Source organism: Dipteris shenzhenensis, chromosome 16 (assembly GCF_047967505.1).
Source record: "Dipteris shenzhenensis isolate YYH24624 ecotype China chromosome 16, Dip_SZ_1.0, whole genome shotgun sequence".
Lineage (NCBI taxonomy): Eukaryota > Viridiplantae > Streptophyta > Polypodiopsida > Gleicheniales > Dipteridaceae > Dipteris > Dipteris shenzhenensis.
In genome coordinates this window covers 32,180,956-32,208,870 of record NC_141611.1, presented here as the reverse complement: position 1 = coordinate 32,208,870, position 27,915 = coordinate 32,180,956, and the positions used below count along the sequence as shown (strand labels likewise).

The window sequence follows — 27,915 nt, the reverse complement described above, 5'->3', positions numbered from 1 at the left end:
TAATAGATTACTATTTCGCAGATCTTTAATCAATTCAAAAGTAAAGCCCGATTGGCTCAACAAGATCAAAAGAAATCAACAAAAAGAACAAGGGGACAAAATTATTTCCTATATACAGCTCAAATGCGTCTCGCAAACATGGCTGGAAAGAAACCAAATGAATACATTTATGGATGAGCACATTGCAAGACCTTAGGAATTTCATGGATAACAATCAACATGAGGTACAACAATGGAAGGCAGAACATGGGGACAAAGAAATGAGAGCAAACGGTTAGTAACCCAATTTTATTTATAAAAAAGGATTAAATTTTAAATTTTAAAAATACAATAAATAACATATACATAATATCAATTCCAATAATAACCACTTTTAGGTATACTAGATTAATTTTCATGTATTGTTACTCTTATAATAATATTATAGTGTATTTCAAAAAATTCTACTATTATAGTGCTCTTCTTCATATCATAATTAATTCTTCTCAAATTGCAAGTTTACATAAATCTATGTTCTAAATTCACTTTAACAAATTTTACGAAATAGCACTAAATTCATTTATATATATTCTAGCTCAATACAGCTACTTGTCTGGATCTTTTTCTTCAATAGTTCATACAAAACTAGTCCTAATAGACTACATGACAATACTAAGGACCTCAACAACTCCGTCCAAAACTGCAATTGCTCTTACATCATAAGGCGAGGATTTGTATCTCAACCGAGGTGAGGATGGAAGAAAAAGCTGCACGACTCAGTCAACGAGATTCCAGGTGGGGAACCGGTTGTGTCAGGTTCTTTCGGGACTTAACTTCAGGGTTAACAGCCTTTCACTGATCTGAACGACTCTTACAAGCAGAGTACTGAAAGGTAGAAAGTTTTTTGTGTATCCTTACCTTCAGCTTCTCACTTCACATCGACTACAGTTATGGCATGCAAGGATCCTGTCATGTTCCCATGTAATATAGATCCAGCAAGACGGATATATAGAAAGAAATCTGATTACCACTTTTGCCCTAGTTGTTAGCAGGCATCCTTGCCCAACCTTTTTTTTATCACATTTTTACTATAGTAATGAATTTTCATTCATTAATAGTTAACCCATTGTTACAACAATCGACGCCTTCAATAATTACTTGTCAGCAGTGCTTTAAAACCATGTCATCCAGATTTTATTTCAAAGTAAAACTATCAAGCAGAAATTGTTGGGTCACATAGGAGGATTGCAATCTTCTCTGGAGTAGATCAGCACATTCACAAAAGCCAAAATTTGCATTTATTCTTGAGGGCCTTGAAAAGAATTGTGGTGGAACTTTCTTGTATGGCACAATACCATGGAACTACCTTTCTATAATTCAATACAGTTATAAAAATAAGCATAAAAGTACAAGCGATTAATCAGACATCGCTGAGCCAACTCTACATTCTACCACGTGGCTGATGTCAAAATTGCCCTATGAGTTTAACTCTATACAAATATTTACACCTTGCGCAGCAACAGTATCAGGTACTCATATCATTGGCTCTGAGTGACAATAAAATCATTTTTTCGATGTCGATACAATTTTGCAATGGTCTTACGCTCACAATCCTGGACACAAAATAAGAACCATCGTAAGGAATGGAATCCCATAAAGAAAAGCTACCCAATAAAATCCCTCTGCACATTTTCGAGCAAGCACTTCATTATACATCCACCAATAAACTGTTTTCGTTTTCAGATATCACTCTCTTACAATAATCAATGATTTCCTGCGTCTGGTGCCTATTGCCTCTAACACAGCATGCCAAAACCCTATGCAAGCATACACATCTCTGTCCCAGTCTCTTTGAGTATAATTGAGACCATGTAAGATAGATCCAACAAGATGGACCATTGATTTTTTGAAACCACTTTTGCCTAGTTGTTAGCAGGTATCCATGCCCATCCCTTTTTATTTCATTTTTCCTTTAAGAATGAATTTTCATTCATTTGATAGTTAGTCTGTCATTCTTTATTTTTTGTCAACAATCAACGCCTTCAGGTCTCTATTTGTCAGTAGTTCTTTAAAACAGATCTGATCTAACAATAAAGCTAGAATGGAAGTATTATGCCGTACAGGAAAGGTATAGCAATCCTTTCAATCCAACAATTTCTGGCTGATCTTCCTATCCCTTTCTCGACAGACTGCAATTGCAGCCTCAAGTTTTTCTCACTTCTTTCCCCCAACCCTCTTTCCTCATCTATTACCCTTGTGCTTGACAATGAAGCTAGATTACTTTAAGAGCTCTGGCTTCCTGTTGCGGATTCAAACACTGAGCTGTCCCATTCGATGAGTATCTCCGATGATAAGAACTGTTCTTGCAGCTATCTTTAGAATTCCAGCAAAGACTTCAGCATCATATCCTGTGTTTCCAAAGCCTTGTGCCAAAGCGCGCCTGACCCACTAAGAAGAATAGCAAAATTTAGTTTGGTCTACTCAACTATTCTCCTCTCATGCAAAGTGTGTAGCTCGGCTCTTGATCCATCCAAGCTAGACCCCAGCTTATGCTCTCTATTATACTTCGACATCTACACATGTTTCTCTCCTAACTTTATCTTCCAACTAGGCTCATGGTGATGAGCATCGTCTGTAAGTCTCCCAAGAGGAATCCAACATCTCTAGTGACTCCGACGTATAGCGCTTCCTCGACATCTTCTTTGGGTGCTCATTTATAACCACACCGTCAAGCTCATCCTCCTCTTCTTCATCTCGTCATAATCTTGAACATATTTTCCACAGCTGTGAAACTAACTGGGCTGCGTCTCTTTTCCTTCCTCTTGGGCTGATTCTTCCGTCTCTGCTTTCCCTACTTTTCTTGGACTGGTCTCCCATGAAGTACAGTGTTCGTAACATAAAACTTCTTCTGAAGGTCTGACCCTATTTCAGCTTTGAAGGAATCACTTATCTTTAACAGGCTCTACCTACTCTCCCCTATCATTGGAGTCTCCTCCGTCACACAACCTTATGCTCCATGGCTACTTTCTTTGTTGCTTCTCCTTTGCTTCTCTTGGTATTCAGCATGACGAAGCTTAGGGAACATGGACTCTGAAAAAATCACACCCAAATGAAATCCTAAGTTGACCTAAGGCTATGTTCAAAGGTCTACTTCAGCTGGAAAGAAAAGCAAGCTCTGATCCTTGTATAGTTATGCTATAGCGGAAGCGCATTTTGCATTTATTACTTAGAAAACAGTAGCCATTAGGCAAGAATTGACAATTACAAAAGTATCATTCAAAAGTTTCCACAAGAGATAGAGTACAGGAAACATAAGACATCGGCACCCGATGGGGTGTGAATAAGGTACACCCCCTACCTAGGCTAATCCCAAGTATATTTCATTTGCTCCAATGATGCAAGGCTCAATAAGAACAAAACCCCAAGGTGGACCTAGAAATCCTATACACACAACCAAATTATTACAATAGTCTTTGAAGTAAGGGCATCCAAAAATTGAGTCTGTTGTCCCCCCATCACTAGGCTGCCATGTGCTCCACTCCCCAACCTTCCAAGCATGTAACATTGGTTTGATAAATGTCCTGCCTCCATGCTAGATTTGTATCTTCTACTTGGGATCTACACTCAAGGCTCAGTCCATGGGCATACTCGTTGGCTTTCTTAGAATCTAGACTTTTTATAGATGACTGCTCGGAATCTTCTTGCTAGGACTTGAAAGTTGCTTCTCTGTTGCAGGCCTCAAGTCGCCTTGGATGCAAATTTGAAACCGGTTTACTTCTCTTGTCCGTTTAATAGTCGAAATCCATTTCTCTCTACATGTGTCCAGGTCTTCATCCACCTCGAGCTCTCCGTTGTAGGTGGCTCCTTGCTACCTCATCTTGGTTCCACTTTTCATCTTGTACTGGCTCAGAATTCATTACAGCCTCTTGGTCATTGGATTTGCCAACCTCTTTTGCCTCGGTGCAGGTGCTCTTCTTGCCTGGCCATATATCTTTCTCTCCTTACCTGTGTTTCAGACATTGTTTAGCACCTGAGTGATGCGAAGGGCTACATTAAAGTAGTCGTAAGTCCAAACGCTAGTCGTCAAACAGGTATACAAAACTATGAAATCTTCAACCTGTACTTGGAGGAATCTTTTGAAATAATTTGCCAAACCGAGGAGTTGCTATAGCTCCACTCGAGAGTTCCATGATATGAAGGGGGTAGATAGGAGCTGTAAGGAGAGTGAAAGCAGCAAGAAGAAGGTTACGGCTGAGATTAGAGGAAGTAGAGTGGAATTGAATGCAGGGAGGAAGGAGGCCAAGGAGGCCAATGACGAACAGGGGAGGCTCAGGTCCCAATGGCTAAATGCCAGCCCATGGGCTGGCGAAATTGGAGAGAATCAAGGAGAGAAGAGAGGAAGGAGACGGGCTGCTGCAATGCAGCAACAGCGGCACCTCCAATGGCCCTGGCAGCCACCTCAGCGCAAGAGGCACAGGGTGCAGCTCAACCGCTGCTGAGAGAATAGTGCCAAAGGGGGGAGAGAGGCGCTGGAGAAGAAACAACAAAAGGTGGGGAGAGAGGCATCTTACGTGCAGGATCTAGAAGAAGAGCGCTTATAGATGGGCTGCAGATAAAGCAAGGGGAAGGAGAACTAGGAACGGGGAAGCAACGGAGAGTGGTGAGGAGGAGCAGACGGTCGGAGAGATGGAAGGGGAGGTTGATGGAGAGGAAGGTGGAGAGGTTGAGGAGAAGGCTAGTGAAAGGAATCAGGCAGTGTTCAAAACTGCACCACTGAGGTCTCCTTCTGTGTCCCTTCTTTGACACGCTTGCATACACTTAGCCTTGGGATATCCTTTTTTATGTCACATCATGTGAGCTAGTTAGCTTGCATGCTACATGCCTTTTGAAGACAGATTGTCCTTATCAAGGTGTCCCTGACCCCCATAATCAGCATGGGATTGATTTCTCTCTTGGGAATAGCACCATTAATTTCAGTTCCAAATCTGAGCCTAAAATTTCTGTGCTATAAGTCTCTAATGGGCATATCCTTGTCTAGGAGACCATAACATACCCATTCTACCTCTAGCCCTTTTGTTTGGTCACTACTTCTCCTTTTCAGTGTCTTTTCGAGTCCATATTAACAACTGTATTGAGGTACTGAATGACTGGCATAGTGCTTCTGCTTCCAAAGATACTATAACTCATTCAGCCAATAGTACACGACTAGGGGGTTTTGCATCTTGGCTCATGGTTCCTTTATGATGGATCCTTTTTGTACCATCTCTTGGCGTTACATAGTAGTATTATTTGTAGTAAAATGCTGTAAAGGCTCTTGTTCCAAAGATGCACCTTTCTGCATGATTTTTGGAGGCCAAAAACAGCATTATACCACAGGACATGCTTCCATATTTTTTAGTATGTCTTTTAGATCCAATCGTAGATATTGGTATGGTTCAGCTACATCCATTCTAGGTATTCTAGAAGCATGTTAAGTGCGAGCCATGTCAGACCAGAGGGGTGAGCAAGCAAAGTTGCCCCAATTAAGGATACACTCTTTATCATAGACAATATGGACTTAATTGAAAAATGAGTCAAGAAAACAGATTTAAAAATCCTGAAAACAAGAGTCAGTTACGCACCTTGAACATGTTCAGATTAAAATGCTTGTCAGGGTTTGTTCTGACAAACTTCATGTAAGTATACGCAAAACTCAGCTGGTCTCGGGGGGTGAAACGCTCAACTTCGTTGAACCATAAACATGAGAAAAGGTTAGACATCGGAGTGTGTTCCCGAATAATTAAAGATCCTTCTGGTACATCTGTGAGAGGAAAACCAAAAGAGGCATATTAAGAAATGAAAAAATAAGCTACTCTGAAAATTACCATTGTTTAGGGACGTATTCATAAAGTAATCTGCATGTATCAAAGATCAGAGAACATACGGCTTGGAAGTAATTTTTGAGGATCCGACTCATTGAATCTTGTTAATCCATCAGCCTGGTAGAATGTGAATTGTTCATCAATTACCGTATGGTTGTATTTATTGAGTTTTTTGTTCTGCTGCACTTCTTCCCATACACAATGGCGATCATAATGATTAGAAATAGCATACTCATATCCACCTCGCCACAAAAAGTACTCTAGAATCAGTACAGGGTCACTCTGGAGCCGCAGCTTGCTGTCAAGCCATATTGAGTACCTACAATGTTGAACCCCATGACCCTGATTAGATTCCATTCAGGTGTTACAATTGCAAGAAGGCGCAAAAAAACATCATATGGCAATAAGTGCATCATTACCACTCAGATGCATTCCATTAACAACTATTTACCTTCGTAATTAGAGTGCACCTAGAAACAAAGTATGTGACGGTTTGATTTTCTCACAACATGATATGCTGCATCAATTTAAGGACCAAAAATCTGGTAGTATTAGAATGAGCTGTTATTTGCTTCTCATGCATGGTCCTTGCCTCTCCAATTCTTTTTTTCCCAAGCAAAAGAACCATCTATCAAAAGCTTTGAAAATAAAATTCAGCAATCTGTGAAGCGGTGAAAAACAAGTGCTGAAAAAGAAGTGTTCACTGTCTTGCAGCCACCTTTGAAGGTCTCACCTCTCAGAAGGCCAGCATTGGGATGAAATAAAAAATCAATTGTCAAGAAAGCGTGGATCACAGAACTCCCTTTCTTTCCCTTGGCAGTTGGCTTTGATGTGGTTTAGTTTTTCTTTGTAAATTGAGATTAGTTGCGGTTTGGTTTATTTTCAGTCGTTTTCCAAGCATGGGAAAAGATCTATAGATATTGCAATTTCGGTTTGATGAAAAAAGAAAAAGAAAATATATAGCATGGTGAGAAAGACAATCATCAGAAAATTGAAATCAAAGGATAGACTTCTCATGTTGATCCTGTAGGATCGGGAGTCCATCCAATACAGCACGTATCGTGCCCCATGGCACGTGAAACCCAGTCACTAAACACAAGAATAGAGAAAATAGAGGATACATTGCCATAAGTAAACCAGGGTCACGAAGAGTTGAACAAAATAATGCGTTTTGACAGCACTCTAGGTAAGAAAAAGGTAAAGAATTCACTATGTCAACTGTGAAGAGCTGCAGCCTCTCTTTGCCTCTCCTTTTGGGTCATATCCCCCTCCCTCCACTAATTTCATCCATACCATAGAGGTCAATTTCGATAAATTTACTAATTATTTTTAATCGAGTGACAATAGACGTGAACTATTCTAGTTATATTCAAGCAAGGCAAACCAAATACTAGTTGCGGGAAAATATTTGCAAATTGATATATAGAACCAACGCAAAATGACGATTGGTTTAATAGATATGGCATGCCTCTACCAGAGGCTCCATGCATCTCTCTTAGACTCTCTCGGAGAGCAGCATATCCAAGCATGTCGTGGTGGGTAATCGTCCATAATCCTTCATTTATAACTAAATTAAAAGTATACTAGCTCAAAATGAATATAAAACATTCCCCATTCTCAGCGCCTTTTGGATTGCTGGTTTGTATGGTTGATTTTCAAGTCTAATAGATTGTTCTTTTCTCTGCGAAAAAAATATACAAATGATTGGATTAAATGAAAAATATTAAATACACTTATGCGCACAAATCGAGCAACAAAGGTTAGCCTTCATCCTTTTACCAAAAGTGTGTCACTACTCTCATTTGGATTTCTTTTTTTTTGCTAAATTTGCTTGGAATTTCCATATCTCTAACTTTTTTACTGTGAAAAAAAAGCAAATCAAGTTTGTAAACAAATGATCTATGAGATCAATGGTTGAAATACTATGAAATTTATAAAGAAACGATATCGATGAATGGTTGAAATACTATGAATTTCAACATGCATATGTGATATATGGAAATACAATATTAGCAAATGTCTAAATTACCTTTTTTTTCTTATTTCTTTTCAAAAAATACCCCATGAGGTCTAGCCAAAGAAGTATGCGGCTCATATGAACAATAGAAAATAAGGCATTGTTGGGCGTTGGATTCGCAAATTGGATGAGGCTTTCACGGTGGATGATGATATAATGAAAACATCCAAGACCACTCACATGTTCACTGGTGGTAGATAGGTGGTGGACAAAGCAGCAAAGAGATGGTATAGCTTTTGTCACAGAAGACAGTTTTAAACTGGAGTTTAGAAAGCATTTATAAGCATATCCTATTGCTTTTGTGTGATCCATCTAATTCATGAGTGCGGTAGAATTCTTCCCCTCAACATCCTCTTCCTTGTTCCGCCTTCTAGGGAGACTTGTAGTGCGGAACCTTGCAGCCTGCTGCGGATAGATTAGTTCCATTCATTTTTTGCAATTACACCTGAACACACCTCTTGTGGTTATCTGTTTTCACAACTTTGATGCTTTCTTCATCTGTTTGTTTGACCATGCATGCTATCCCCCTGGCATTGCCCCTTCTTATTTCCTGCAATCCCATGACCCCAAGTCTCTGCCATGAACATGAAATCATACTTGGTTGCTATCAATGATCGGCCAGCCCATATTCTCCATAAAAAGAGTCCCTTTTGCCTTCGTGAGAGTGAAAGAGAGAGAAAGAGAGAGAGAGAGAGAGAGAGATGATATGACATGATATGATATGATTATATTGAAGTCTCTGTGAGACCGTTCAAGATATATGGGACTGGCGATCACTATTAACAAATATTGATCCTTACATCCAGTGAAGGAAAATATTACAAACTTGCTATCTAGTGAGTACTTGTTGGGCTAGCTTATGTGCTATTCCCAATACCTTGTTGCAGTGTTTGAAAACTTCTTTTAAGTAGCTTCCTAGCCTTTTGGCTGGCAGTTCCAACAAATTTTTCAGATCATTTCTGCTGTCCCCATAACCTTATTCGATGTGTGCGTAGGCTCTACATCCTAGGAGTACATGGTGTCCATTTTCTACCTCCCTTGTAGGGCAAATTTTGCATGTTCTTTTCTCTCTAGTCTCCTAGGTCTAGCCCACCTGCCCCTCTCCACTTCTAGGATCATGTGAACTAGTTCCAATTTTGCAGATTAGATGCCTTCTAAACATTGATATGTCTAACCCGAGCTACTTTGCACCATAGCTGTCCATAGGGTTAATTTACTAGTTGTAGAACTACATTTTTGTCCATGGGTTTTGCCATTATTTCTGTAGCATTTTCTGTGTCACTATCTCCCTAATTTTACCATTCACATGCACCTTCTGGAATATGAGTAGCCCATGATTCCATCCATTTCATTCCCCCGCCGTTGTGCCATCCCATGCTTTGTGTAGCTTCCATTCCCTTGTGTGGTATCCCACCAATGTCCATCTTCTCAACTTTGTTGAGGTAAGCCATGAATTGGCATATTGCCTCCCCTTCTAGAGGTATCATGCCTGTCTCAGCTAGTAAGAATGCAACTTGCAACTTAAAAGAGCCATAAAGGGGGACCATGAGAGTGGTTCAGTACAAGAGCACAACAAGGACAAAGAAAGAAAGAAATATGTATTACCGTCTTCAGAAGGCCTCGCGGACCTATGAAACAAAAGTACAATCCAAGGTAGCTCGTACAGGCCACCATGGGCTGAAGCAGAGGCTCGCTAAGGCCCTTTATTGAGTACTATGCTAAACTAAACTCAAAACTCAAAACCAGTACTCAATCTCAAAGTCAAAACACATAGCCGTGAGCCATGGTGGCTCTCATGTGAGCTGCGAAGATAACTCGTATCTACTCTGTCAGGTCATCTATCGCTGTGGCAGGGGACGCGGTCTCCGTGATCTCTATATCTGGTGAGCCATATTGAGAGTGGTGCCTCTGCTCGAGCAGCCCCCTCCGAGTAGGGCTCTGATTGGCTGAACCTCCATCGTCCGCCTCTACATCATGCGTGGTCCCTGTAACTCTGGCACCGTCACTGCTTAGCATCTTTTCCCACTCACCCATGCTGCCCTCTATCAGCTATCTCCTCTTCCTCTACTTTGCTATGTCCAGGGGGAAACTCGAATGCGTAGAAATCTGTGATGTCGCTGATCTCGATCTATAATTACCTCATGTGGCACTGTGCCCTCCTGTTGTCTAATCTGACACAGTAGGGTCTTCCTGTGTCGTTCCATCTCCATAAGACAGAGCCAATGCGGACCTGGTCATGATAGTGACTGAGCCAGGAGTGAGGCCCAAAACCATGCCCCTCCTAAAAGGGATAATGGTACCGTCCTCGGATCTCAAAGTAAACTAGGCAGGTACATAGAATATGCTCCTCTATCTCCACCTCCGCCAAGGTGCATAACCTGCAGATCCACTACTCTCTAGGCATACCCATGGCTCTCCCTATCTCAATCCTCAACTAATGCGATGAAGCCCATATCTGTCCGAAGGCAAACCTTAGGACGTGCGGGAGTCACCTATCCTCCAGATACTGAGGTCTAATACTCACTCCATACCTCTGTACTCTCAAGCAAAGTCCGTGACATATAGAGCTGGAGTAGGTCCAACCATATGATACGGTTGATCTCACCACATGGGACCAAGGGATCAGGGGCATCCAAGCTAGACAGAGGGGGGGGAGACTGTCCACCTAAATATCTGAATACCCTGGCTGGCAAACCGTTTGGATATGTGTGCGTACCAGGCCATGCTAACCCAACTCTTGGCTAGTCGTACAGATGACTCTAGTGCCACCTTAGGTAGTCTCCATCTAGGTAAGGCCCAAACCCTATGAAGATAAGTGACCTTCTAGAAGATGGCATCAATCTGAAGTGGTGTCATGGTGAACTCTACTTGCACGATCTTGTGGGGGACTGAGATATAAAAGAAAGATTTGCAGGCTAAAACAAATCGATCCAAACCAGTAAATTGGAGGTTCCCAGCAGCAATAACAAAAACTGTCCTGCTTTAGGGATATTCTCGGTGACCAGGCCTGCCAAACAGGATCGCAGCAATCAAAAACACCAAAATCACATTTATAACTAAGATAGACTTGCAGATTGATGCTACCATGCTTTGCTTATTGTGATGAAAATATCTGCCTTTATTTGTTTCAAGAGCAAGACAGTACTGTGTTGGGGCTTGTGACAAAGAGTGTGGATTCTACGCAGTTTATACAATAAATTGAAAAGTGGTGCTCCACAGCTAAAGGGATTCACTGCATTATTTTGGTGGCAGTGGGCACAGATACTCTTTTGTCTGATTGAAATGCTAAGGACATTCTGCTGTAGCGAAAGCTCTCTATTCAATCCCAGCTCATTGGCTTTCCAAAAATTCAAGTGTGGCATTACAAAGTGCTATCTGAAACATCTGATCCATTGCATTAGATTAGTCCATATATATTGAAGTATCACTAGAAACAATAATGCATTCTGATTCTTCCTATCGTTTACACTTAGCTTAACACATTTGTGACCTTACTTAAAACACCTGATCTCACTTAAAACATGTGTGATCTCATTAAATGCTAAATCTAACTCCGGTATGTATGACTAACGAGCACACAAGTCCTTCACCCACAATGAAACAATAATTCCTTCATATAGTTCTTACCAAACTAATTTAGCATCTACAAAGAACAACCAGCATAGAGTGACTTAAAACCCAGTATGTGAGCATAAATAACCATCTGCATCCTACCCATCCAAACTTGGCAACAGATATCAATTTGATCTCAAGGGGGGAAAAGAACAGTTCTAATTAAGAAAGCAGGTGTCAGGCAGGCAAGGGAACACTCAGAAAATGCTATTTTTCTTTCTCACAAAACATCTTGACTGATGACTGTGATGACTTGTAGATGCCTGGATCTAGGAAGATTACCGATCTTGGAATCCCAAATTCAAATCAGAAATCCCATGATTTTCACATACTGACCATAGAAATCATGTACGAATGCATATCCAAACCGTTTCTAATGGACTACTATATCATGAAAGAATCAGCCCTGAGATAGAAACCAGTTGCAACATATAACAATGATCAAATCCTGCTTCCATACCTGGCAGAAGGAAACAGTCGATGAGTCAAAAGTTTAGGGATCTTTCCAACACGCCTTGCATCTTCATAAGGCATATTCCTCACCACAACTATTTTCCACAGGCCCACATAACCTTTCTCATCCAATTCCTCCCCCCCCTGCTTAATCACATCCAAACTTTGCAGATCCACAAACATAACGAAGCAGACCTTCTCCTTGAAAGCTCCCATCAGCTGTAGATTTCAAACTCGATCCAAATCAAGTACATATGTCAGAAATTTAACCTTCATTGGATACTATGAATCATTGATTGGGGAAACTGTTTGTGTCTATGTGTGGGCGCATAAAGATGGCACGCATGTACTTTGTCTTTCCTGATTGATTGCCATACATGTCATATAATAGAGATCCTTATACTAAGATAGCATTTCAATGCAAATGATATGGATCATCAGATTGGAAAAAGCCATAAGAAAAGACTACATAGGGAAAAGCCTAAGAGTGGTGAAAAAGATCCCCCATGAGATATATTTCCAATATCAAGAAGGTGAAATGAGAAACACCAAATCTACATGCCACCCAGTGTGAGATATTCCAATATCAAGAAGATGAAATCAGAAACCCCACAACATCGAACACCAAACTACATGCCACACTAATAAGTGCTGAATTGTGTATACGGATCATCAGCAATGAGAAAAGACTACATATAGGGAAGGCTCAAGAATGGTGAAACAGATCCCCGATGCAAAGTATTTGCGATATCAAGAAGGTAGAATGACAAGCCCCACAACATCGAATGCCAAATCTAAATGCCACACCACCAATTTTTAATTCATTAAAGGGGGAGAGATTTTTTTACGACTATCTAGCTACCAATAAGTACTGAATCATAAATTCTCATTAGTCAAGAGTCATCAAAACAAATGAATAAGTATTAAAAAGCAGATAATGAGATAAACCAATAACAAAGATAGTAAACTAAGAAGCAACAAAATGCAAGGTTGGTTGGTCCAAGGTGGTTTCACTTGTTTGAGGCATATAATGAAATGGCAATGAAATAACTTATGAAATAGGTGATAAACGGTAGAAGTAGAGAGAAAGAATAACATCCGCGGGGCCTTAGGGCCTATGGGAGAATGCATAAAGCTTCTATTAGTCCAAAATTTTGCTTGTTTTGTCAATACCCTGGCATATAAACCAAAGGCAATACCATAAATAGAAGACCCATATATGAAGATCGGCGTTCAGCCCATTTATCATGAGAGGCTTTTGTGACCTAACCAGTGGTGGCAAGCACAACAACTAGATGATTTGTACAGCATGAAGACTGCTAAAATGCATGATGAAAGCCTATGTATGTTTTGATCGTGAATTAATAACAACCTGCGATTTTCTCCACACAAAAAAAGCATAACACGTCATTAAAGATATTTTCAATGGTTACCGAAATGGCCAAAAGGCGACAGAGAAAACATACACAAATGCAATCCTTTGACAAAGAGAGAAACCAAGACTCAAGTTCTCATTTAAGTCAAAGAGAGAAAAGATAAGATGAATTCCAGAATAAACATTATACCTTAGTGCCTCTTGGCTGGTGGATGTTATCTGAGCTGCCAAAGATGCACGAAGAAACTGCAATTTTGCAGTTACTTAAAAACTGGGCATCTTCTTCTGCCAAATCAAACCCTGTTGTCTCAGAGCTTCCAGCTCCTTGGACAAATCCACAATGAATAGCTTGATCTGTTGCTATGAATGATTGCTTTCTTTGCTGGAGCGTTTGATGTCCAGAAAACCTGGGTTCCCAATCAGTGACTCCTTGAGGTTCTTCCACCTCAATATAATTCAAAGAGAAATTTGCAAACCTGGAATTGGGTTCTCGTTCAATAAGACCATGGTTGGTCTCCAGAAAATCGATCTCACAGGGTTTACCTGCACTGACACCAGAAGAACCATGCTTGTCATACACAGATAGTAGATTGGGAACATGATAATCAATTTCCAACAGTTTTTCAGATGTATCCCTGGGTTCTTTTGTCAGATCTATAGCAATTAAACTGGGGAATAGAATATCAGAACTATGAACCAGTGATTAACTTAAATGATCTTTTCATTAATTAAAAAACGTCTCTTTTCAGTTGCTTTGGGCTAGTAGGCCACGTCCCCCATTTACAAGATCAAAGGCCAGAATCCCATACTTTTACTTTTAACTGGTGTTAACCTTTTACAACTTCCATCCACCATCAGAACAAAAAGGACCAAAGTTTGGTTCAATAAGCTTTTTATGGCTGATAGTTCAATAAGCTTTTTATGGCTGAGGGCATGCAGTAACTGTACTGCTATTGCCAGAATGAGTGGGTAGACATAAATAGAATTGTGTTCATTTTGTCATATAAAGATTGCCTCACTGATACAAGCTACCACTGAGCACAAACTTTTGTAAATTTAAAGGAGGAAAGACTCCATCTAGTCCACTGCATGATCCAAAACAATGAAGGGACGTATTGACATACAGCACAGGTGTTTCCAAAGTTAAGCATCTCAAAGTAATTAAAAGGTGTGGTCTTCAATTTGGAATATTTGCATTTTGCAAAGCATCATAATGTGTTTCATGCACTACAAGCTTGAATTTAGAAAACGCTATTTTACAAAGCATCAAAGTATAACTTGACAATGCGTAACGTGCAGTACATATTAAAGCATACTGTCTTACTTCACCCAAGGCCCAACATAGAAAGTAAATGCAAGCATGCCACCATATTTTCCATGCTACTTGCTCTCTAGAGGTGAAGAGCAGACTTAGCCATAACCAACAGTTTGAAGCAAGAGAGGAAGAATGCAATAAAATACAAAAATGTCAAAAATACCAGTGTGGTGATTCTTTTTTGACCATCAGTAGTCTTACTCAAGTGTTACCAGCCACATGAAAGAAGGAAAGATGGGTCTTGCGAGTCGCAAAAGTTTCAAGGCAAAAGGAAGTTGTTGATAGTTGATCCCACGTTCAACTAGGGATTGACTAGTCTCTTTTAAGATGTAAGTAGATGACACCTGATTGACGTATTGTCTTACATGTGACTTTCAAAGAACCTGCCTTCCTATCAGTGTGATTCGCAACAAATCTAGAAGCTAAATTTTAAATGATGATAAATGTCTCAGAAGATGTAAATCAATAAAATAATTAGAATACCTTACACTCCAAATCAAAATCATATTGCTCTAAGAAAGCACAAAGAACCTACTGTACTGGCCAAATGAAAGATATGGCAGAAAATTTTTGGGGAGACAGCCACTTATATCATTCACAGATGCCCTGCTTAAGAACTGAGAAACATGACGTCACAGGAAGCTTGGTCAGAACATTAGTCAACTGTGAAACACTTAAGAGTGTTTTGATGTCTAGCATTTTGCACATGTAACAAAAGCACAGAGAAAGAAGACCAACAACCAAGCCATTAGCGCTTATTTTTTTATTTTTTCTTAATATACCTTTGTAAGACTAGAATAAGTCCAATCATACAAATTTAGATTTTTTGTTGTTCTAAAGATCAAAAATCTACACAGAAAATAAAAGAGAAAATAAAAGAGAATATGAAAGAGAAGAAAAAAGAGGTAAACAAAAACTTAAAAGGAAGACATACTTAGCAAGAAAATTGAAAATGATACAGATTATCTGAGTAGAAGAGGAGAAAATGATGTCAACAAAGCTCTCTCTTTTTAAATATCCATCCATGTCACCACAATGTAAATATCCTAAGTCAAAGTACAGTTGACCATTTATTTGATCATAATTAAAGAGTTTTATATGTGTTAATTATGGTCAAAGAGTTATTTTAATGGTCAAAGGATTGACTACGGTCAAAGATACTTGACTCTAGTCAAGTAAACCTGACTTCGGTCAGGGAGACTTGGTTTATTACCAAGAGGGTTAACTGCGGTTAACCAGAGAACCACAGAGCTGACTACGGTCAGAGAGTGTTGACTTCGGTCAACGAGACTTGGCATACGCCAAGAGGGTTAAGGTACTAGGAAGAGTTATTTTTCCTAAGCGCTACGGGAGCCTAACAAGCATCTAGGAGGCGGTTCGCGTGACCAAGTGCTTTGAAGACTCCAGAATGGCCCTTAGTGGCATGTAATAAGACTTAGTCTAGATTTTAGACAAGTGGCATGTTGCCAATTTGAAAATGAGCTTGAAGCTCTTGTAATGAGGGATTCACGTTTTGGATTTTGGGATGTATCAGACAGCTCTACGTTGAACTCTTGTAACAGATTCTCTTCAAGAAATAAAATACCTTCGGGGGGGGTCCAGCCCGACATGTTGTCCTGGGCCCTAGTGTCTCTGTTGAGAGAGGGAGAGAGGGAGAGCAAATGAGAGTGTCTCTGCTGTCTTTTACGAGAGCTAGTATTGCATTGGTATCAAAGAAGAGCGCTAACAATTAATGGGTGCCATGGTGGTACGCTTTAATTAATTGTTGTAGGTACTAGGAAGAGTTATTTTTCCTAAGTGCTATGGGAGCCTAACAAGCATCTAGGAGGCGGTTCGTGTGACCAAGTGCTTTGAAGACTCCAGAGTGGCCCTTAGTGGCATGTAATAGGACTTAGTCTAGATTTTAGACAAGTGGCATGTTGCCAATTTGAAATGAGCTTGAAGCTCTTGTAATTGTTCATTCACGTTTTGGATTTTGTATCAAACAGCTCTACGCTGAACTCTTGTAACAGATTCTCTCAAGAAATAAAATACCTTGGGGGAGGTCCAGCCCGACATGTTGTCCTGGGCCCTAGCAGTGTGTAGAGAGAAAGAGAGAGAGAGAGAGAGCTCTTATGAGTATTTCTGCAATAAATTCTGAGCGTGAGGATCTGTAGAAAGAGAGCTAGCGATTGCATTGGTATCAGAGCCATAGGCTCACCCTCTTCCTTAAGAAGGTGACGATTCAAGCGAAGAAGTATGTTGGCCTAAGTAGAGCAGTGGGCTAACTTGGCATTTCGAGTGCTGGCAGCTATCAGTCATAGCATTTTTAAAGAAGAAGACAGGCACCTAGGCAGATGAGCGACGCTATGGGCAGCGGAGAGTCCCAACAAGGACTTTGAATGATTGCCGTTTAATTCTGCATGCGTAGCCTGCGTGGCATAGCATCAAGGTGTTGAGTGAACACACGCCTTGCGGGACGTGAACGGAATACCAGTGTGAGATTGAGCCCGGTGCTAGGGATGACCATCACTGACGATTAAAGGGTGTTCTACACTGCTTTCATCTCGGTGCTTCTGTCCAATGTTTTGGGTTATGCTTGGTTAGCCGTAAAGGCTTGCTTTGGAATCGTAAGGAGGCAGCATAGGCCATGAATTATAAGGGAGCGTGGGCTCAGGCATGTAGAGTAGGTAAACGGCGATCGTCGTAATTCAACCAATGCTTGGAGACTTCGCCAGACGGGGAAGGTTGACACAGACAGACCTTCACATAGGCTCCCGCGACACGCGACGCTGCCGAGCTAGCCAAGGTCTGAAACCTTAGGCATACGTGGCTTTTGTTGACGTGGCTAGGGTGCCAGCCAGGGTGGACACGTGGCAAAGGCATTCAACATACACGTGCCACACAGGTGACGTGGCGTCCACACGTGCGAGATGACGTGGCAGATCTGACGTGGCGCTGACATGGCAGGAAAGGTAGCCAGCTGATGTGGCACACGTGTGTGACCTGACGTGTGGCAATGGCGTGTCATATGCTGACGTGTCAAGTTGACACGTGGCAGGTGACGGGGCAATGAGGACACCAGTTGATGTGGCAGTATATGTGGCAGCCAGCTCAGATGCTGACGTGGCACTGACATGTGGCGGACAAGTGGCTAACCCGTGGTTAGTGTAACTCTAGTTAGTTAACCCCGGTCAGAGGTCCAATTGATCTAGCCTAACCAGACCAGTTTGGTTGGTGTAACCAGTCCAATTAGTCTAGTTGCAGACTAACCAGACCAGAACCAATTAGTTTGGTTAGAGTAACCAGTCAGTTACTTCATCTGGTTACTGTTCTCAACAAAACAAAACCAAAAAAAAAGGACAGTTGCAGAGACTGATTCTGCTAGCAGATTTCACCTACCTGTCAGACTTTTACTGTCAGAAAAGCAGCAGAAAAGCAGAGAAATCAGAGATTTGCAGAAAAAGAGTATGCATGCCTTTGAGCAGTGAAAAGAGGGAAAAACAGATGCTTTTTGAAGCCATTTGCAGTAGCCAGAAAAGAGGCACACAGCTTTAAGTTTATGCCTTGAACTGACAGCCAGTACTGGCATAGATTGTGAATGCAAGACACCTATTGTTGAGGTAAATTTTCTCTTTGAAAAGCAAAGGCAGCGTGCATCAGTTGCATACACAGTGTGTGTGTGAGAAATTTGCAGATCTCAGACGAGTTGTAAGAAAATGGCTCAATCGCCTATCCAGTGGGATTCACAAGATAGGGATGTACATCCAAGACAGAGAAGTGTGCAACAAACTCAGTAAGAATTTGAGCAGATGGTACGCACTCGTATACAAGAGATGGAAAATCTCAGAAAGGATCCAAGGGCTCAGCATTTGTTTCAAGCAGAAGCTATGCCTAATGCAGTATATGACATGGCAATGCCAGAGGCACACTCTCGTGTACAGCCAGAGAAAGAGAGATCTCATAGGGGACGGTCTCATAGCAGGAAGAGATCGAGGCATCATCACCGATCTCCTAGTCCATCACCGTCTACCTTGAGTTCGACTTCTGTATCTTCTTCTTTATCAGATAAACCATCAAGGAAAAGAAGGAAACACAAGAAGTCTAGGAAGAGAAAGTCTTCCAGAGAGACCAAGGAATTCAAAGAGGTTATGCTCCAGCCACATTCAATAGAATAATGGATCGCATCTTTCAAAAGTACAGGCATTTCACTGGTACTTTCTTTGATGATATCCTAGTCTTTTCAAAGACCGAAGAAGAGCACAAGGAACATCTTGCTATAGTTTTTCAAGAGCTGAGAAATCATCAGCTCTATGCAAACAGCAAGAAAAGTGAATTCTTCCTGGAAGAAATCCATTATCTGGGGCATATAATATCCAAGAATGGGATACAGATGGATCCAGCAAAGATCCGTGCCATTCAGGAATGGCCAGAGCTGAAAACTGTGCATGAAGTTCGAAGTTTCCTAGGCTTGTGTTCTTACTATAGAAGGTTTATCAGGCATTTTGCTGATATTGCAGCTCCATTACATGACCTTACTAAGAAAAATGCAGCCTTCACATGGGGAATATCACAGAAGAAAGCATTCAATACACTCAAGGAGAAGTTGACTACAGAGCCTATTCTTGTAGTCCCGAATCTTTATCAACCTTTTGATGTTGATTATTCCATGTGAGTCTTCTAAAGAAATTCCGGGGGCCAGAGCCTACAGGACCAGTATCAGAGGATCCACCAGAAGTGGATGAGCTGGAGGAGGTCCTTCAGCCAGAGCAGATTGTGTACCATACCGTACGCAAAGGCCCTCAGGGCAAGGAGTTTTACATGTATCTTGTAAAATTCAAGAATTATACAGCATAAGATGCCAAGTGGATGGATGAAGACATGTTATCCGATCATCCATAGCTTTTGGATGTTTACAAGGAAGCTTTTCAGTTGAGGTCAACTGAATAGAAGCCGAGGGGATGTCACCACAATGTAAATATCCTAAGTCAAAGTACAGTTGACCATTTATTTGATCATAATTAAAGAGTTTTATATGTGTTAATTATGGTCAAAGAGTTCTTTTAATGGTCAAAGGATTGACTACGGTCAAAGATACTTGACTCTAGTCAAGTAAACCTAACTTCGGTCAGGGAGACTTGGTTTATTACCAAGAGGGTTAACTGCGGTTAACAAGAGAACCACAGAGCTGACTATGGTCAGAGAGTGTTGACTTCGGTCAACGAGACTTGGCATACGCCAAGAGGGTTAACCACGGTTAACCAAGATGTGCCAACTTCGGTTGGAGAGTTGTGCCAACTTCGGTTGGAGAGACTTGGCTATAATTAAGGCGCCTCGACCCTTGGTCAAAGCTCCTTAATTATGATCAAGAGTGTTGACTCCGGTCAACCAGAGAATAAATATATTTTTTTTATATTTGTTAGGTGTGCACATGTATTTAGTGGGGACGCCCACTGTGACTAGAATTAGTCCATAGTGTGTTATTTGCATGCAAAGCGCTAACAATTAATGGGTGCCATGGTGGTACGCTTTAATTAATTGTTGCAGGTACTAGGAAGAGTTATTTTTCCTAAGCGCTATGGGAGCCTAACAAGCATCTAGGAGGCGGTTCGTGTGACTAAGTGCTTTGAAGACTCCAGAGTGGCCCTTAGTGGCATGTAATAGGACTTAGTCTAGATTTTAGACAAGTGGCATGTTGCCAATTTGAAATGAGCTTGAAGCTCTTGTAATTATTCATTCACGTTTTGGATTTTATATCAGACAGCTCTACGCTGAACTCTTGTAACAGATTCTCTCTTCAAGAAATAAAATACCTTCGGGGGGGTCCAGCCCAACATGTTGTCCTGGGCCCTAGCAGTGTGTAGAGAGAGAGAGAGAGAGAGAGAGCTCTTATGAGTACTTCTGCAGTAAATTCTGAGCGTGAGGATCTGTAGAGAGAGAGAGCTAGCGATTGCAGTCCATTTGGCAACAAGGACGCAAAGCCGAATGAAGAAATAAAAAGGTTTACTGACATTAATGACTACCTCTATTTACATCTTGGTTTCTTCTATTTAGTCAATCAAGATCTTACCTATATCTTTCTCAAGATAATTGGAGCTAACTCACACCACAACACATGGTATGGGATACATGGATCAATAGAGCTATGCCATTCTCCCTTGTATTAGAGGCCCCACTATCCACATGGACTTAGCCCCTCTTTGGTCTTGCCTTTGTAGTCCTTCTCAAAAATATCTTGTTTGCACATTTTGGCACAGTGTCCCATCTTGTTGCATGTAACATGCGGAGACTTGCTGTGTGGCAATAGATGAATATAAAAGGCAAACTCAAGCATGAGAGACACAACAGATTTACCTAACTATAGTACACTGCTTTATTTATGCATGGTTGCCAAATCAGCATACAAAACTGTATTGAGACCACTCCTAACTATGACTTATGGGAGATGGAACTATGCTGTGGAAATAGGACACCCAAACCTCGCACATATGCTGGCTGGAAGCGCTGCTGGAGGCTGGGAGCTGAGTCCTGAACCGAGGAAGGATGAGTGAGTGAAAAGGGGGGCTGAAGGCCCTTATATAGGGCTGGGAACCAGCCAACCTTGGGCCAACACAACCAACAAGCTGGTCGGTTTTGGCCGACCAGGCTGCTGGCCCTTGCCTATAAAACCAGGCCCTTTTGGGCCATTTAAGGAAAGCTAGGCAGCTAGTTGTCAATGCCACCTGGGCTTGACCCTGGTGCATGTGACATTCCCCTCTTCTGAACTTGTTACTAGGTGGATACCTCGCAACGCTTTGCCTTGGTGACCCGAACTACTCCGTTGTGGCTTGTGACTTTGGGAACTGGGAACGTACCCCCGTAGCTCACGCTTGACTCGTCCCTGGACTAGGGCTCACAACGGGGTCACAGCGTACGACAAATGGGTCAGACTGTGTGTCACCATGCTCCCTAGTGTAGGCGTGCATGTGACATTCCCTCCTACTTAAATTATGGATGATGATAGTTGCTGAGGGACTGAGTGAATCTACAAAGTAAATGTGATCGTGCTGACCACCAACTACTGCTCGAAACTTGACTATCTTCCCAAAGAACTGAGGAATAACAGTCTGGTGCTAGGACTGATCTGGTAACCGCTCCAAAAGGCTAAGAAAAATATGTTATGTTATGATAACACGGCAGCTCGATAAAAACTCTTGAGAACCAATACTACCGTGAAGACTAGAAGCCGAACTGTTGAGACCAGTCCTCCCACCACGCTATGACTGCGAACTCCTGATCCTTGGGTGGTATGGCACTCGGATAGGCTCCTGGACATCATGACCTCCTGAGGACTGATTGGGCTGCTGATCTGGAGACACTGCACTCCAGAAGTCCAATGGCATGAAACTAGCTACCAACTGTTGGCATGCATTCTTCCCACTGAGGGTACTCCCTCCTACATGGCCTAACACTAGTCTAGCAAACTCCTAAGACGCCCTCTTCTACTGAGCATCATGGCCATTCAGACTGGAAACTAAGACCCTAGTCCTAAACACTCCTAATGAGAAGGTGAAATGTGAGTCATACCGACTAAAACTGATGTGGCCAACTGAGCTGCAAGGGCAAAAGCCCATAGGAACTAATCAGAGCTGATGACGACGCCTGATGGGTGGAAGACCCATCACACCCATCTGTTGCATCTGGGATGTCCCCTTAGGTGGAATCCCCAATAGAACTAACTGTGGAGAATAGACAACTCCTTCGGGCAATGGACCCAAGAGGCTCATCTATGGCAAATGCTGATGGGTCTGAGATATCTCCAAGGGTGGAAAACCCACCCCTTATTGCTGTGAAAACCATCTGTTCCACTGCTAAAGCTGATCCCGCTGACTGAGTTCCCGAAGTGGAAGACCCAGAAGAACTAACTGGACATTATAAAGCTGCTGGACGAGAAAAAGACCTGTCCGACGTAACTGCATGAACTGACTGATCCTCTCGGGTGGAAACTCCAAGAGAATAGACTGTTGAAGATGGATGATCCTCGTGGGTAGTAGACCCAAAGAGTCTCATCATCTCGGCGTGAAGGAACCATACTGATGTGATACCAATGTAACGTGCGCAAACTTGCTATGCGGCAAATAGATGAATATAAGAGGCAAAGTCAAGCATGAGAGACACGAGAGATTTACCTAACTATAGTACACTGCTTTACTTATACATGGTTGCCAAATCAGCATACAAAACTGTGCTAAGACCACTCCCCTAATTATGACATGCGGGAGATAGAACTATGCTGCGAAAATAGGACACCAACCTCGCACATATGCTGGCTTGAAACGCTGCTGGAGGCTAGGAGCTGAGTCCTGAACGGAGGAAGGCTGAGTGAGTGAAAAGGGGGGCTGAAGGACCCTTATATAGGGCTGGGAAGTTGGAACCAGCCAACCTTGGGCCAGCACAACCGACTGGCTGGTCGGTTTTGGCCGACCAGGCTGCTGGCCCTTACCTATAAAACGAGGCCCTTTTGGGCCATTTCAGGAAAGCTAGGCAGCCAGTTGTCACTGCCACCTGGGCTTGCCCTGGTGATGTGACATTGCAGAGCACCTTGACCTCCTCATTGGAAGACTCTCAAAACACACCCTTCTAATTATCCTTCTGAGTAACATCTAGCTTTCCTTGCTTTCCTAGTAACATCTAGCTTTCCTTTTGTTGGAAAGGTCACCTCCCCATCTGTAAGCCCCCATATGAGGAGAGCATGGGGGAGGGAGACCTAGGGCAGTACCCAACAGAAAAAGAGAGAAAGGGGCTGCCACATAGACAACATCATGGCTGTCATGTGGGCAGCACATCTAGAACTGTTATGTGCAGGACAGAGGGCCAGAAAAGTGCGGAAGCATGGCTGGGACAGATTGCGATGGATCTAGACAGGAGGCGCACTGTCTGCAGTAGGTTTTGGGGGGGGCTGGACCCTGTATTTATAGGGTATCTGCCCTTGAAAGGTGGGCCAAGGGCCCTTGTAATGTGTGCCCCAAAAGGGCAGCCCACAGTCCCATAAATAGGGAGCTGTGGGTCGGTTTTGGTCGGCCAGGGGAAGGTGGCTGAACCGACCAGCAGTCGGCCCTTTCTAGGGCTGCTGGGTCGGTTGGCTGGCCAGGCCCTTGAGGGCTATATAAGGAGGCCATTCAGGCCTCATTTCACATCATCTGGAGCAGCAATTCCACCAGCAGAAGTAGCAGCAGCAGGGCTACCTTTGGGCCTACAGTCAGGAGGAGAAAGAAGTACCTTGTGCTGCAGACTTAGCTTGCAGGAGGCTGCCCACCTAGGCTGGTTTCCAGACAGCAAGGTGGAGAGGATCATTCTAGACAGAAAGTTTACTTACGCTCGAGGTGGAGCACGTGGACTCTAGTCTAGAGATAGCCAGCAGATAGGAGAAGGACTTTGTGGTAAGATCAGAGGACCACACCATTGGTGGGACTCTGGATCTGTCTCTCTTGTATTGTGTCCATAGTTGTGGACGGAAATATATTATTTGGTGGTTTCTCTATCTAGTTTGGTTTATTGTCTATTGATGAGTCTGCACACCTATTGAATGCACATAAGTAAAGAAGTCTGTGATTCCACACCCACACCGCACACTGTGTGAGCTCCTGGGCATTATTTCCGCTGCGTGTACCCTCTGTTGGGTCTTTTCTAACACCTTTCCACCATCAAAAGGGGTAATATATTTCCCTCCAATATCGATACATACATCTTGTAGCATCCTGGAGAGGTATGATAAGTCACTAATTTGCCATCCATACTTGGAAAGGTGATGGCTTCAAACTAAAACTTTTAGCTAACTCTTCCAAGATTGTGTTCATTCCCGAACCACCATCAATTATCACTCCTTTAACAGTCGCTTTCTTAATATTTACTGGTACAGCATCATCCAACATCTCAGTGATTGGCATGGTAACCACATTCTCTGTCCCCATGATCCCCTCCAACTCTCACTACAATACTCTTCCAATAGTCCTTTTGTTCCTTCTTCATTACACTTAATGAATAAGCGGGCTACGTCCTAAGCGTACATTTGTTTCTTGCATGGAATAAACATGGAGAATTTGCTGAATCAATCTACTGTGGCCCAGCATGTATCATTTTGTTGATGCTTGCTTCACCAAGTGGCCATGGAAATTTGCTCGGAAGGCTCTTTGGGAATCTCTAAGGGCTGAAGATACTTGATCTTTGGCATACTTGACAATGCGACACATAGGTGAAGATAATCACTGCACATTTTGGGCCAATAAAAGCGCCTTTTGGGCTCCTCCAAAATCCCTACATGCCACAATGACCACCTACAACTGACTCATGACCTCTTGCAATAAAGCAGTCCCCTGTGTGGGAAGAATACACAGGCAGCATTTGAAAAACAGCCAGCCATCATGGATCACAAACTCCTCAGAAGACGTTGAGCTAAAACTTTCCAAACTCAAGAGAATCATGGTAATATTATTGCATATCAATAAAAGAAGCCCATAAACCAAGGAAAGAGACACCACCAAAACCTTCCAAAACTAAGAGCATGCGTGAAACATTCTCCTTTCCGGGAACATACTCAATCATACCCCCATACTGCTGGAAAAGCTGATTCCGGCAATTCTGATGCTCTGTCCACTAACCACTGGGCATGTCTAAAGCCACTTTAGAGAGTGATGATCGGTCTTAACAGTGAATGCCTGCCCATGCAAGAAATGCTTCCACACCTTAAGAGCATGGAAAACGACTAGCAACTCCTTGTTGTACACGGAGTAATGAATCTCTGGTCCAATAAGTTTCCAACTCTCGAAAGCAATTGCATGCCCATCTTATCGAAGAACTCTACCAATTGCATACTGACTAGCATCGGTAATAACATGAAAGGGCTGATCCCATTGTGCCATTGCAAGACAAGGGGCCAATGTAATTGCTTTCTTTAAAAGCTGAAATGCTTTCAAAGCTGAATTTGTAGATACCACCTTCTTCCTCCGTGAAATGAACTCTTTGAGAGATCTATGATCCACACCGCATACTCTAAAAGGTTGTTGAAAATGCATGCGTTAGGCCTGATATAGACCCATGACATCCACACCTCCTGAGCTGTCTTGAGTACCTCATCTGCTTGATTTTGGCAGGATCCAGCTTGATTCCACTAGCGTTGACAATGTAAAACAAAAACATCAGACTTTTTGACATTAACATACCAACGATTATCTTGTAAAACCTGTAATAACTGCCTCAAATCTCCTTATGCTGGGCCTCATCCTTCACAAAAATCAATGAATATTGTCGAGGAAAATGAAGATACATTTGTCAATGAGCTTCCTAAAAATCATCAACATCATGCGGTTGAAAGTCGAAGGCATAAATCATTTCAAAATGTTGGAATTATGTAGGCCGACACTACCTTACGATTGGCTGTCCAAGGGAGCAGCAGAAAGGTATGTTTGCTAGATACAACTACGAAGCCCACATGAGCATGCAAGTGAAGCTGACGAGGAGCTCTCAAATGCCCTAAGGCCCTCCCACCCTAGAAGTGTCCAAGGGAGGATGGCCTAATCCCAACCTTCTTTCGCTGCTTTTGGGAGCTTATTCATACCCCCTTCGGTTGGCTTTTCAAGAGATTTTCAACTCATAGGCTCCCTTTCTCAATCCCTGAGTCAAGGATGGATATGTTTGATTCCGAAGGGTTCAACATCCACTAGTAGAGATCAAGTATAACGAGGGCTGCAGGCTGTTGTGCTATTACACGCTAAAAGGCTGACAACTGATGTTGTCGCAAAGGGAGGGCAAGAAGGAATGGGAAACAACCCCCCCCCCCGCCCTTTTATAGGCCCCGAGAGGGCTCCAGGCTCCAACATGTTGGCCGACCGTCCTGCTATCTATTGTGGCAGCACAAAAGCTTGTGGGATTGTCACATGGCACTTAGGGGTCCAAGTTAGGACCTAAATGGGGCATATACATATGTGTGTGTGTGCATGTACGCAAACATGGATAAAATGCCAGTTGGAGAAAAAGCCTCTTCATCAGATTGCTAGTCTCCTAAAAACCTTTAAGCCAAGAACAACTACCAACAGAAATTGGAGACAGAATACATCCTCTTCCAAGGATACTCACACACATGATGGTTTTGGGGTTGGCAAGCTTTTGTCCGTGGTGGTGCAGGCCGATTCATTGTGTTTACCACTTATGTCAACTATACGTTTGGATAATTATGTCGCCTCTCCTAGTCATTTTTCTAATGATGAGCATGGTAATGTCTATCAAGAATATGCTAGTTCGCCACACCTGGCGCAGCAACGCAGGAATAGCTTTGAAGCCTTGCTATTTCTAACTGCTTGTAAATATGTATATACCTATCAAGTGCTTTACTTACAATGTACAGGGCCTCTACAATAAAATAAATGGAGGCTCCTTTGGGATTGCATAACAGCCCACAAGTTACATTTGTTTGTTTGCCACAGCACAATCAACACTCCTTTGTGGGCCGTCAAGGTTTCTATGCAAGATTTCGAATCTTTTATGCTGGTCAGGCTTCCTTTTCGACAATTGCTATGCTCATACATTATGATTTACAGCTGCACATAGTATACAATGACCCACATGGTCAATATCTAATTGTCAAATGCTTGATCAATGGGTTGAATTTGCTTCAATGACTGCTTCCTCCACTTTTGCGGTTCAGCCTAACATGTGGTACCATCCGGCAAGATATTCATGGGGAGATAATGCTTTCATATTTGGAGAGTTTAATAATTCTCCTGACATTAAGGATAATAGAGCTCATCGATCTCATGTGATGCGCAAAGAACGGGATACATGGACATTTATGTCTGACACTCTGCATGCTTGTGAATTATGGAAGCATCTTATGCCTGATACCGTTGGGTTCACTTATCATCATAATGAATTCAATCAGTATTGGGCTCGCTTGGACCGATGGTATGTGCTTCATGCCACGCAATTCGATGATTTTATTTGTGAGATGGCCTTGGATTATACTTTGCGTCTATTTGATCAATTTCCAGTCCACATGACTTTGCATTTTAGTATGCCAATGTGTGATATGCGGCCACTTTGCAAAAGGCTTTTATTGGTTAACAATTCTTAACAGAAGCATCATGCCTTCCAAGTTATGGTTCGGGCTCTTATTCGCAAGCTCATGTTGCATGCCTCCGTTGATGCTAATTAGGCATGGGGTCGCTTCTATGTAGGATTTGATTAAAGATTATGGCAAACAATACTCGGGTGACTCATGTCTCAAAGTGGCACATGCTAAGGCCTTAATTCAGCACTGCACTTCGGTTGCGCAGCAATGCCAATTACCTCT

The 27,915-nt window shown here is 42.3% G+C and overlaps 1 protein-coding gene across 1 annotated transcript; it reads right to left on the bottom strand.

The window, feature by feature from the left end:
• Window positions 1-1,294: 1,294 nt before the first annotated feature.
• Window positions 1,295-24,541, bottom strand: LOC147892849 (putative hexosyltransferase MUCI70). Its single transcript, XM_087386800.1, has 6 exons — window positions 24,408-24,541; window positions 13,488-13,965; window positions 11,930-12,141; window positions 5,903-6,159; window positions 5,601-5,779; window positions 1,295-1,592 (listed from the first exon to the last, which is right to left on the bottom strand). The coding sequence occupies exons 1-6, from the start codon at window positions 24,539-24,541 to the stop codon at window positions 1,518-1,520; spliced, it is 1,335 nt and encodes a 444-aa protein (XP_087242926.1). The 3' UTR covers window positions 1,295-1,517.
• Between the last annotated feature and the right edge of the window lie 3,374 nt (window positions 24,542-27,915).

Coding starts and splice junctions, on each gene's coding strand:
- LOC147892849 (XM_087386800.1), bottom strand. CDS start 24,541: ATGGGGACAGAGAATGTGGTTACCATGCCAATCACTGAGATGTTGGAT. Junction 13,966..24,407: donor ATGAACACAATCTTGGAAGA/GTTAGCTAAAAG, acceptor TCTATTCCCCAG/TTTAATTGCTATAGATCTGA. Junction 12,142..13,487: donor ACCAGCCAAGAGGCACTAAG/GTATAATGTTTA, acceptor TGAAATCTACAG/CTGATGGGAGCTTTCAAGGA.